The sequence below is a fragment of the Aotus nancymaae genome, unplaced genomic scaffold, assembly GCF_030222135.1.
Source record: "Aotus nancymaae isolate 86718 unplaced genomic scaffold, 86718_ANA_hifiasm-v0.15.2.pri h1tg000062l, whole genome shotgun sequence".
NCBI classification, from domain to species: Eukaryota; Metazoa; Chordata; class Mammalia; order Primates; family Aotidae; genus Aotus; species Aotus nancymaae.
The window spans coordinates 4,121,247-4,133,879 of NW_026988476.1; the positions used below are offsets into that span (position 1 = coordinate 4,121,247).

The following is a 12,633-nucleotide window of genomic DNA, read 5'->3' on the forward strand; positions in this document are numbered from 1 at the left end:
AGGGTACTTTTTTCTTTGTACAAGGTTTTAAATCTTTGATATACTAACCTGGGAAAAAAGCAAGTCATTTCATTTATCTTAGTATCATAGTTGTACAGCTATTAAGTGACAGAGCTAAGATTTGAACCCATGAAAGAATTTGAAAAAATCAGATTCTTTTCTGTACATCTCAGGCCTTAAAAGCAACTATAAAATGAAAATTTCAGCTATCTACATGTTTGGATACATGCTGTCAGATGTGTTTCTGAAATTTGAACATAACCTGTCACCTGGGGGAGAAAAAGCTCTGTTGGCATCATGAAATGAATTTGGAAAAAATATGTTAATTTAAACCTAAAAAATGTGGGATCTAACAGGTATCCCTTTCTTCTCTTCAATTCCACCCTCCCTCAACCCACACACATACATACAAACAGACAAACACATCCTCTTATTGTTGTTTGACATTTCTTGACAACTATTTAGTTACTGCTCTGGTAATCTTAGATTTTTTGTTTGTCTTTCTTTTTAGTTTGTGCTACTTCTCAAAGATTTTTCAAATAACTTGAGCTTCTGGTTATAAATGAAATCTTTTCGCCAGGTGCGGTGGCTCACGCCTATAATCCCAGCACTTTGGGAGGCCAAGGTGGGTGGATCACAAGGTCAGGAGATCGAGACCATCCTGGCCAACATGGTGAAACCCCGTTTCTACCAAAAATACAAAAATTAGTGGGGCGTGGTGACACATGGCTGTTATCCCAGCTACTTGGGAGGCTGAGGCAGAAGAATTGCTTGAACCAGGGAGTTGGAGGTTGCAGTGAGCCGAGATAGCGCCACTGCACTCCAGCCAGCCTGGTGACAGAGTAAGACTCCATCTCAAAATAAAATAAAATAAATAAAATCTTTTCAAAAGTTCATATACAGTTTACTTAAGATAATAAATTGGCATGTGGTATATGCTTCTAAAGTTTTATTCAATGTGAATGTGCACACAGGCGTAACTAAGTTGAAGTGACACTTAGCAAGACATGGAAACCTGGGTTCCAGGCACTATTTGCCATTTACAAGCTAGGTGACCTTGGACAGGGATGAGCTTTCTGGAGCCTCCTTCTTCACCTAAAATTTAAAAAGGAAAGGAATGAAGATAGACCCTCCCAAATTTTCTTCCAAATATGAAATGTCATGATCCTTTAAAATAGTAAGTCATTTATTAGGCTTTTGATCAAAACCAAATTAATACTTTGTCCTTGTCCTTACTGGCCAATATTTTTAAAGGCAAACAGAGACATCATAATAAAATGTGTAGAAGTCTTTCCAGTTTATAGTCACTGTTATCTCCATTTCACAGAAAAGGAAATTGAGACAGAGAGAGGCTACGTGACTTGTCCATGGCTACGTGACTTGCCCAGAATCAGAAAATTGCAAGTCTAGATTCCTACTGGACCCAACTTTGACCCCCTTCAATACCATGATGGCCACAGGCAAAGCTGGAGATCAGAGGCTAGGTCAATCTGATACGCTGACAGCTCCTGCCTGGTAGCCTATCTGCCTTCCCAAAATGTTTTCCAACCCAGATGCCTTTAAATTGCTTTAGAATAGAATACCAAGTGGGGATTTATTTAGCATATCATTTCTGGATGTGTGTTTTCCTGAGCATTTATAGATCTGTGTTTTTCCAAGAAGCTGAGTGTTCCTGATAAAACAAGACAGATAATGATAAATGAGCATCTATGTAAGCCTAGCTGGGAGGAGGACCAGGGACTGTTAACACCCCTCCTGTGAAGTTAATCCTATTTCTTTTAGCTATTTCTTTATTAGTTAATGAGGTCTTGCAAAAATGTGTGTCTGTGATGGTGTTTTAGCATCCTTGCCTCTAGGAACATTTTCAAATATTCATAAAGTAGCTCATCTGACCAAAGCTTAAAGCAAAGGTACATTAAGTATGAATTTAGTCAACTTCAAATGTGGGTGGTCGAAAAGCTGCTGCTGAAATAACCTAAATAATCCTCCCTATTGGTGTTTCCAGATCCGCAGCTGTGGGCGCAAATGTGAAGGGTGACAGGGAAGAGGTATTATTTAGAACAGCTAGGACTCTGAAGGGCAGCCCTGTAAGCTTTGATCCTGCTTTCTGACTGACAGTAGTGTGGGCTCGCTATTGAAAAACTGAGTAACTTAAGAGAAACAAAAATAAAATGGAAAAGGAATTGCCAGTCGAGCCCCTAGGAAGGAGAGCAGACGCTAGATCATATTGTTCCTGGGAGGCAAGAGACCTACTTCCCACTCCAGTTCCTTAGCGCAAAGGAGGGAAAGTAGAATCTCAAAAGATAGTTTGGCACTCAGTGATAGATTTGCAGCTGCAAAGCAAATACGGAAACTCAGCCACTAAACTAAACTCCATGGTACTGTGAATCATGGCAGTTACCTCTATTGCCTGGCTTTGGAGGATTCCCCACACTGTAGCAGGGTCTTGGGGACACAGCTAGAGTTCACATGCATGTGTGTGCACACACTCACCCACCCAGCCCTTCCTTCTGCATCCTGAGGCATAGCAGTACACATCCTTCCTATTTTTTACCCTTTTATGATTTTGTTTCCCCAGAGCATCATTTGAGTAAGTTCTCACTATGGCTCTTCTATGTGCAATTTATACACAAAGGTTTGCTTGGTTCCAGGTGGCCTGGACTATTTTGGCCAAGAAACTGAAAATTACAGCCCAGTATTTTCCTTCCTATTTCTGGGCAAATACCTCTGAGCTGCCACTAAGATGGCTCAAGTCTTCCTGACCCTACTTTAGTATGAGCTCCAGGGACAAATCATGGGCCAAAGTCTTCTGACCATCAACCCCATAGGGCACTGCAATAAATCACTGTACCCCTGGGAACTCAGTGCTGCCTACCAGGAAATATCTATCCTCGAAAGAACCCATTCATGTCATTGCCACTGAGTGTTTTATTCATTGGAGTCTTTGGCCTTTTGCAATATCAACCCCTGAATGAAGGAAGGCTCAGAGCCACACATCTGAAAGGAGACAGCCATGTAATCCCACTCAAGTACCGACTTGGAGAGAGGCAGATGTCGTCCATTAATAAGGGCTAATAATGAAAACGTTTCCTTTTGCAGCTCAGTGCTCAACTTTTTGGTCATTTTATTTGATTATGAATTTTCCCTCAATGTGAAAAAAAGTCCTTAAAAAATAGCAAAAGCACCATAAGAATGCTGCCTTGAGGAAGGCTTGGAGCGTAATACTGCTGCTTTTTTGTCTCTTGCCACAAGGACACTGAGGGCATGCCGACGGCCATTATGATTAGAGAAGATACAAGCTAATGTTGGTTGTTCCAGATGTAATTTTGCATTTCTCAAAAGAAATGCTGTTATATCTGGGATGTAAATTTGACTGGTGTCCTGTACTTAATGTTCTTTTACAGGTGATTCACATAACAGGCCGGCTACGCCTGAGAGTGTCGCTGTCCCACGGGAGGACCGTCCCCAGCCAAATCATGGGTCTCGTGGTTGTTGCACATGCCTTGCCTCCCCCGACGATCAATGAAGTCAGAATTGACTGCCATATGTTCGTCACTCGAGTAAATATGGACCTCAATATCATTTACTGTGAAAATAGGTACTTCGTTTTTGTTTTCATTTGCCCTGTTGCACGTTGCACATTGGTGAGGGTTGCGTTTCGGCCGTCTGAAGGATGGTACTCTCCCAGTGAGACTCATTCTAAATCCTGATCTTGTTTTTTAATGGCCACTTGGACTGACACCAAACATGCTTTTTATTTAAAATTTGCATTGCTGCCCTGACTTACGTTAGGGACATCAATTAAATGAATCGGGATACACAGGCATCCCATTTTGGCTGAGAACCCAAGGAAAGAGCAGGGCTTAGATGCCATTGGCAAAATGATGCAGTAAAACATACTGCCTGATGCCTCCGCAGGACCCACTTCTGACTAATTCGAGGGCCCAGCCTCATGGTGGTCCGTGTTCACATAGACGCTAAGCATGGAAAGAACAAATGAGACTCTGAGGCCCCCAGAGGAAAAAGGATGAAAAAGAAATTTGCAAAGCTATTAAATAAAACTTTGTCATCCTGAGGATTTCACTTTTATAAATTAAGAAAAAGATGACTCATCATATAAATGAGTTGGCAGTTCTTCCTCAAGACTAAGCTTTTATAAAAGGACTTTTTAACCTCTGGTTTAAAAGTTCGCTTTTTCCATTAAGCACAAAGCAAGGGACAAGGAAATGGGACAGTGCCCCTTCAGACCTTTCACCCAGAAGTCAGCAGCCCATCAGCAGACTGATTTGAACAGGAAGCCATGGGGCACAGGGAGGGCAGTGGAGAGGAACCACCCACGTGCCAAGCGTGGGAAGGAAGCTCTGGCAATACTCTCCATCCTTGGGTGCCACAGGGAGAATTACTGAGTCAATTTGGGGAGGAAGCTTTTGCAGCACTGCTGTCAGGCTTGTTCACTGAGCCCTGTGAGTGCCCTCAGAGGAGAAACTTAAGAGCAGAATGGTCAAGTGACTCAGGGAACTGACCTCGCCAGAGACTAGCCAAGAAGAAGATAGCCCCTGCATTTAGTCCACTGGGGAGCTCTGAAGATGTTGAGATCAAATTGGAAACTGCCTGTTGTTTCTGACCAGGATCCGATTCAAAGGAAAGAATTCACCCTGGGAAAAGATACCCACCTGAGCTATGAGTGTTCAATAGGGTAGATCTCATGAACCTGTTGCTGTTATTTGATAAGAAACTCTGAATCTGCATTTCAAGTTTTGTTGGCATTTATTAAAAAGTTTATCATCGTGACATCGTGGGTATGTCTAAGGTATTCTCGAAGGGCCACCGACCATCAGGAAAGACGCATTAGCCAGAATGATTCGCTGGAATTGGCAGGTCTTAGATGGCTGGCGTTTACTGATCACTTACTACACACGGGCCATGTGCAAAGCTCATCACCTACACAATTTCACTTAAGCTTTAGGGCAGTTCTCTGAGGCAGTTGCTGCTGCCATCTCCATGACCTTTGGGCAATTTCAGCTAAGAGAGAAACACTGACTGACTTGTCCTCAGCCAAGAGATTCAAAGGCCCATGTACTTGCTGACTCCTGTGGAGTCTCCCTGGAGTCTCTTTTCCTTTTCTTCAGAAGTCAGACTAAATGGCAAGCGACTGGACAGAAAACCTCTGAGGGGGACTTTTCATACATCTGTACCCATGAAAGAACCCGGTTACAGCCCAGCCCACAAAGCTATTTCTCCTCTGATTAAAAATGAAGAATGCTGGAGAAGGAGATCCACCCAGGGAAGACAGACATCAAGTCAGAGCATGGACTATGGCTTTGCCTCTGAAAACGCACGTCAGCTCCCTTGATTTAGACTACCAGCCACCTCTCCCTCCAAAGAACAGGCCCTCGTCTTATTTACCAAACTTCCAATGATTGTCCTATCCCAAAACATCACTTAATTTTCATTCCTGTGATCAACTCATTAATTCTTTTGACAAGTTCCATGGACCCGAACGCCTCATGGTGCTACTCTAGTAATTGAGATCATTTTCTGTGACCTGCTTTTGGCGTTTTTCTTCCTTAAAAAAAAAAAAAAGAAAGAAAGAAAAAAGCTTTTCACAGTCTCCTATTAGCCAATACAATACAGCATTTTTCCCATCTCAGATGATAGTAATTATGAAAAATACCTGTATGAAAAGTAATTGCATATTTGATCTGAGGAAAAGCATATTGTGTGCCAGGCACTATGCTATGTTAATTTCATTCCATTCATTCATCCCCTCACCAACCTCTTGGATTGTTATACAGATGAAGAAACTGAGGCTCAGAGTAAAAGATGCCATCAGGATTCTGATCCTGATATGGGTCATCCAACTGGTCTGGTGCTTTCGAGATATATGTGAAGAGACCCTCAAACACCAGGCTAGTCACATTCACCACAGTAACAGGCTCTGGTACAGAGAAGGGCTTGGATCGGTTTGAAGGATTTAATTCAAGAAAAGAATAAACTAAAGAAATGCCTTCCCTAAAGAATGGAATGGCTTTTTCCTGGGGTTTATTATTTAATTAGGGAATTGTTAACTAGAAAGTAAGCCTTGCTCCTTGACTCCGCAGACCATTCTTCTCTGCATTCCCAAGGACAGCCTCGGGCAAAGCCGACATCGGCTTTCAGAGGAGCTGGCAAATTTCAGAAACACCAATGAGGGAGGGTCTTTTAATGAATCCTTGTTCCTTCATTTGCAGAAATGGGGTGTCAACTGTGCTTGGAAAATAGCTAATGGTTTTCGGAAAACACCAACTAATCTGTTTCATACCAGAAACCTACGAAATCCTTAGAAAACCCTACTTTTTATTTCCCCAATCAATCTTATCTTACCAAAAACCCTACTTGGGCCAAAAATATTATTTAAATTGCTAGACACTGAGAAATTCACTTGCTGGGTAATATATTTTAATTATGTTTCTTTTTTTGTTTGTTTTTCTTTCTTATTTCCCTGCCTTCGGGGCCAGAAAACTCTCCAACAATGATCACATGTGTTTCTTAAATGTGTCATTTCTAAAGATTTACTTCATATTTGAATAGACCATATGCCGTAAGTCATAAAAAAAACACATGAAGAGTAAGGAGAATAAATTAAACAAAAAATATATTCCACTTTGGACTGACCAAAAGGAATCTGCACTTGGTAATACAGAGGGTAACACGCGTTTTGACATGTTTGCGTAAACCAGGCAGATTCCCCAACATGTTTTCCAATTTGGGTTCTATTTTTCCGTGCTCTGCCTGAGGACATCGACGTCTGGACAATCAGTGACAGAGGCTGACACACACGTACTGTCGAGCATAAGCCTGGAAGAGCTGCTGAAAGGATTTAAAAGTTTTTGTGTGGAATCCACCACAAAGTACCAGTTAAAAGGGCCAGGAGTGAAAGCTGAGCTCCCAAATGACTAAGACTAAAAAAGATAATACCCCCAGGCATCTGTGTGTCTCCGCATTTAAATTATATCCCTTGAAATGCCAATTTGGACTTTGTGCCAAGAAGCTGCTGAAGCCCTTTTTCATGGAAATACCCAATAGAAGACCAATCTGTTTAAATGAAAGGTGTCTCTAATCATTTGGTATAAACATAACATGTTTTTATTTTATTATGTAACCTTGAATTATCTTGGCCTGTAATGAGGATACTGCATTGTTACTGATTCTCAATAATTTCATGGAATTATGTTGTCTAAATGTGCATTCTTAATGCCAAAGAAAGAGAAAAACCTATCTAATTATTTAAACACAATTGCTCAAACTAACACATTTCCTACTTTTGAAAAAGACTGTTATGTGTTAAAGAAATAATCTTATCTATAAAGGGTTTTCCTTCACAGTGCCACCTCCTCACAGGTACAGTAGTATAATGAAATGTGTCAGTAGATCTGTTTCTAAGTTATTTGACAGTTTCTTTATATTTCCTCCCTTCTGAATTCCAGCCTGTGTTCTTCTCTTTGTAGGATTAGTGATTATATGGATCTGACCCCTGTAGATATCGTAGGGAAGAGATGCTACCACTTCATCCATGCTGAAGACGTGGAGGGCATCAGGCACAGTCATTTGGACTGTAAGTACCTCCTGTGTGGGGGAATAACCCGGGCTGATGTCAGCTCTCTCTGAGGCTCGTTTGGTGTCAGTGCTGACTTTTCCCTTCATCTTTCCTGTGTACGTTTCAGATGACTGTCAGTGTGCAGTGAGAAAAAGTGAGACATAAATCATTTCAACTTGTGTTAGAATTAGATTGAAAGTTGGACCTCAGGCCCAGAGAAATTGCTGGATCTTTAGGCACTCACCCAGAATTCTGTGGTGTCTTGTGCTGTCTCTCCTATGAAGTGGTGGGGGAACCTCTGTCTTAAGTGCTTTCTTGACCCTTTCATATTCTGGAGAGCAACTTCCACTCTGAAATTTGTGGTTTCAGTTTCAAAATACACATAGGAGAAGACAAGTTCAAATAAGCCAGAGCCTTATAAAAATGCCTACTTGCCCAGCCACAAAACTTAGGGGCAAGCCAGGGAGATGGGGCAGAGCACACTGTGTGGAGACAGCAGCTCTCAAAATCAGTGTTTTCACTGTTTCTGGAAAGAGAATTAGAGGAGTAGGTATCTCCATCCCTCAACTCCTGGGAAATGGTAACTAATCTCAGCTCTTTGAATATGACTCCCAGCCCCCAAGCCACAGGCTCCAAAAGACCTTCTGTGCATGCGAGCAAAACGGGAGCATCAGTGTGTGGCTGGGCCAGCAACACACAGCAGCATCGTGTGGAGCCCACTTCTAACCGCATGGCTGTTCACGCTGTCCATGGAAGGGGTCTGACTACAGCACTGATCTGGTGGCCCTCTTCTGACCAGAGGTCCTTTTTATGAGCATTCAGTAGACTCTTCCTGAAAGATGAGTTCCTCCCCCTGCCCCTAGCTATGTCCCTAGAAGGTTCTAACCCCAGTTTGGACCTCTGAGTTAAAATACAGTCACATGCCACTTAGCCATATTTTGGTCAACTACCTACCATATATATGATGGTGGTCCCATGAGATTATGATACTGTGTTTTTACTGTACCTTTTCTATGTTTAGATACACAGATACTTACCACTGTGTTACAGCTGCCCACAGTATTCAGCATAGTAACATGCTGTACAGGTTTTGGTCTAGGAGCAATAGCCTATACCTTACAGCCGAAGTGTGCAGTACACTACGCCATCTAGGTTTGTGTAAGTGGTGCACTCTGTGATATCCACACAATGATGCACAATGATGCCTAGCGACACATTTCTTACAACGGATCCCCGTCATTAAACAACACATGGGTGTATATGCAAGGTACCACAAATGAGATGGCACAGCCTAAAGTTGAAGTGTTTATGCAGAAAAGTATTTGCCTCTTCTCCCCTTTCTTATCATGGTCAAAGAGAGTTATTTCATATCTTTCCTGCCCGTTGCAATTATTTCTTCATTGCATACTCAAAAACATGGAGATGTCGAGCTAGCCAGAGTCTCAAAGTATGAATATCCTGTACTGTGTTTTTAACCCTGTGTTAGCAACACTGACAAGGAACCAAGTTCAGAGTCAGAATCTGTATATACCACGTATCTGGAAAGAGCCTGTCTCCAACACAGCAGATTCTACTCCCAACACAGAGCGTGTGTCTTGATATTGCCCACCAGGGATTTAGGGAGCACACTTGTTGCTGAGCATGAATGGGTGTCGTGTATCATAGAAGCAGATGGCTCTTCAATTAATTGGGGAAAAAAAAGATGCGGTTTCCTGAAAAGAAACATCAGGTTCTTCATTGCTCAGAGTTTAGAGAAAATGGAGAAAAATCAGGATCTTTGGAAGAAGCCGTGGATATATTTTTGGAATAATATAGGCTAGAGATCCAGACTTCACAAATGAATGTATTGTTTTTAGGACACTGTCATAGACCATGTGTGTGGAGAGGGGATGCCTTCTCATTTTGGAATCTTAATTAAGGTCTAAATTCAGAAAGCTGATGCTGACCAAAAAAAAAAGAACTTTGTCTTCCTCAGTTATTATTTGGAAAACATCATGCTGTCTCTCTGGGATTTGATTTACAGCTTGAAGAAATACAATTCCTCAGGAACAGTGAGCGAGGGCAGTTCATTTCTCCCCATTAAGCAAAGGTCTCCAACAAATATGTTTGATGCCTTTCTTTCTGATTTACTTTTATCTCATTTTCCGTAGCCAGAATAATTTGGGAGTGCTGAAAATAAGCCACTCCACCATTCACTATTGTGCTAGTCTCCTAATTTTTCTGGTATCTTGCCAACTAATAAACAGAGAAGGTATGCTTTCAAATTCTGTGATTTTTTTCATTACTTAATATTGACATACTGGCTATTGCTTTATGATTCAGCCTACTAACAATGATTGGGTTCATTCTTTTAACTCATATACATGACTTCTAATTTTGAGTTCTTTTAATAACCTTAAACACATGAAAAACAAATAGAATGAGCTGATAATTCTGCATAGTAAAATACACTTCACATATTTAGCTATCATGCTGTGGAATAACTCCACAATGTCAAGTAGCACACAATTAGTAAAACTGTAGGGGGAGGAAAAAGAGCGTTTTGATCCTGAAGAAGTTTGATCCTAATCAGATTGAAATTTCAGCGTTCTTGTAGTGCTTAATATCTTCAATCACACACACAAAAAATCAAACTGATTCCAATGTCAGGTTTTGCATTCTGTGACTGAAATAAAATGCTAAAATATACAAATGCATCTCGCTTTGTACAATAAAGATTAACATCATTATAAAGTAAGATTGAGTCTAAAATTGTGTGATGGAATGTCTGATGTTTACCTAATTCTCAAACCAAAGCCAGCCCAGTAACAAAATGACAGAGCATGTAATAAGTCCTGGTTGTGTAAACACTGGAAGAAAAGGCAAAAAGCCAGCACAGCATCTTGCTTGTCCAAAGCCCTAGGCTATTACCGAAGGAGGCCTCAACTGTGCCTTCTTGGCAGGAGAAGGTCATGGCGACATAGAATCAGGTCAAGAATAAGATAGAATTCTAAAACAAAGGGATGGTTAAAAAATAAACCACATTAACTATTTAGTTTTTCTTCCTAGAGCTATTGGCACAATTCCTGGTTCTGTCCTGAAAGATAGGTTATAGTCATCTGATAATATTTCTGATTTTTAACTATCATCTGTCTTATGCTCCAGTTTATCAATAAAACTTTTTTTAAAAGACTTACTAGTCTTTGATAACTAAAAATACTATCTTTATCACTTATATCTTTTTTCCTTGCCTAGGCATCTATAAATCCATAAATGAACTTGTCTCTAAAATAAGAAAAGTAAAGAGGAATATCAGTTGTACTAGGATTACAACTCTGATAAATTGAACCAAGAACTTAGACCATCTATTCTTCCACTAAGTTAACATGAGACGACTGATAGTTCATGGATTTCAACATAAAGAATCAGTTAGAATCACATTATTGATTCCAACATCATAGGTTAGTAGAACTATACTCTAAAACCAAGGGAGTTTTAGGGGCCCCCTGTTTCACGCTGTGACCAAAGACCTCTGTGATTTCATTTAAAACCAATTTCACCAATTCTTTAGGTCAAATCAACATTTAAAGGTTAGAATTTTAAACCATTTATATTAGCAATTTTGGGGGCACTTCACCTTTTCTTCCCTCCAGTTTTCCATTGCTCAGGAGGTACTGACTTGGGAGATGCTCACTCATACCTTCCCACAGTTACACACTCCGGTTACCTGTGGCGTCTGTGTGGCTCTTCAATTATGAGAGGTTTCAGCGCAACCACCTACTACTCTTCTTCTGCCTGTAGCTCCCCAAAAATAGAATGCTAAACCAAACAGAGATGCATGCTTTGCACTGCTCTTTATTCCCATTTAATTCAGCCCTTTGTCTAGAGAAGGAGCTGAATCTGTCTTGAGATATTCCTAGGATTCTTTGTGGGTCACATCAGCAACAACTTTCTAAAACTTTAAAGAGTGGCCTAGGGGAAAACTTCCTTTCTCTTTATGAGGTTCTCCTCCACCAGCGAGGCTCCAGGCTCTGGAGCTGTGGGATTTCAGAGAAAAGGAGCCAGAGACTGTAGGTGTGGTGGCAGTTTTTTTCCTTCCTAACACCTTACCCAGTCTGAGAATACTCTGGAAGAGTTTTTCAGAAAGACAGAAAGACTTCAGATTGTCTTTGAGATCATATGCAGTTAAAAAGCATGGCCTATCCAATTTACTTGGGGGCTGTTTATTTAAAAAAAAAAAAAAACCTAGTAGCTTAAGTGTTTATTTCTTAATTATAAACTTCTATACTTTCTAACAAAACTAATATACAGCTACCTGATATAATGCATTCCATGCTGTTTTGCATCAATAACCCCTACACTTCCCTCCTGAAGGCGCCTCATCGCCAAATGCAAGCAGACTGCTTAATGCAGGACTAATTAGTATATCCCCTTCCAGTCTGCAGGCCCTCTATTGTAATTCCTTCCCAGCTCATTTTTTTCCACAACCGAGCATCAATCAAAGTAAGTGCCCTGCCTGCCTAGGCAACACAAGATGTCCTCCATGCATTTGTCATCTGCCACACAAACAAAGGGGGAATTTAATTGTTGGTTTGGGTATGCAGCCACTGCACACAGAAACGGAAGCTGCAAGTGAAGGAGAGAGAAGGTGGCAAGTTTGATGGGTGGGCCAAATGCAGATAGCACAGGGGACTTTTTTCTGTTTTCTGATCTCAGCCTTTCTTAGGGGTGGGTCTTCAGGGATTTAGCTGCAACCTGGTCATTGGCTGGACTTTTCCCAAAGCAAATAACCTGGATTTTCCCCTTCTGCCATATGAATATGAAAATTCCCATGAAAGCAAATGCATGTAATAGCTACCATGTCTGACTTTGTTCAGAAGCCAAGTCAGCCTTCACCGTGTGCCTGGCCATTAACTGAAAAAAACTGTCACAAGGAGACAAGATAAAGGCAGGTTTTTACGCAGGAGTGAATTTGTATTATTTTGTCTTACTGTTTTTGGTGAGGGAGGTGGTGATGGTAGGTACCAACAGAGAGACAGTGCTCGTTTTGGCTTTTCAAGTCCATAGGCACGCAAGCA

The 12,633-nt window shown here is 41.1% G+C and overlaps 1 protein-coding gene across 11 annotated transcripts in view; it reads left to right on the forward strand.

The window, feature by feature from the left end:
• NPAS3 (neuronal PAS domain protein 3) overlaps positions 1-12,633 on the forward strand; it is an 859,804-nt gene that overhangs the window by 826,133 nt on the left and 21,038 nt on the right. For all 11 annotated transcript variants that reach the window (XM_064365777.1, XM_021674908.2, XM_021674909.2 and 8 more), the window contains 2 exons: positions 3,405-3,598; positions 7,488-7,594. In XM_064365777.1, the coding sequence (XP_064221847.1) occupies positions 3,405-3,598; positions 7,488-7,594 (301 nt within the window). The remainder of the gene's footprint in view (positions 1-3,404; positions 3,599-7,487; positions 7,595-12,633) is intronic.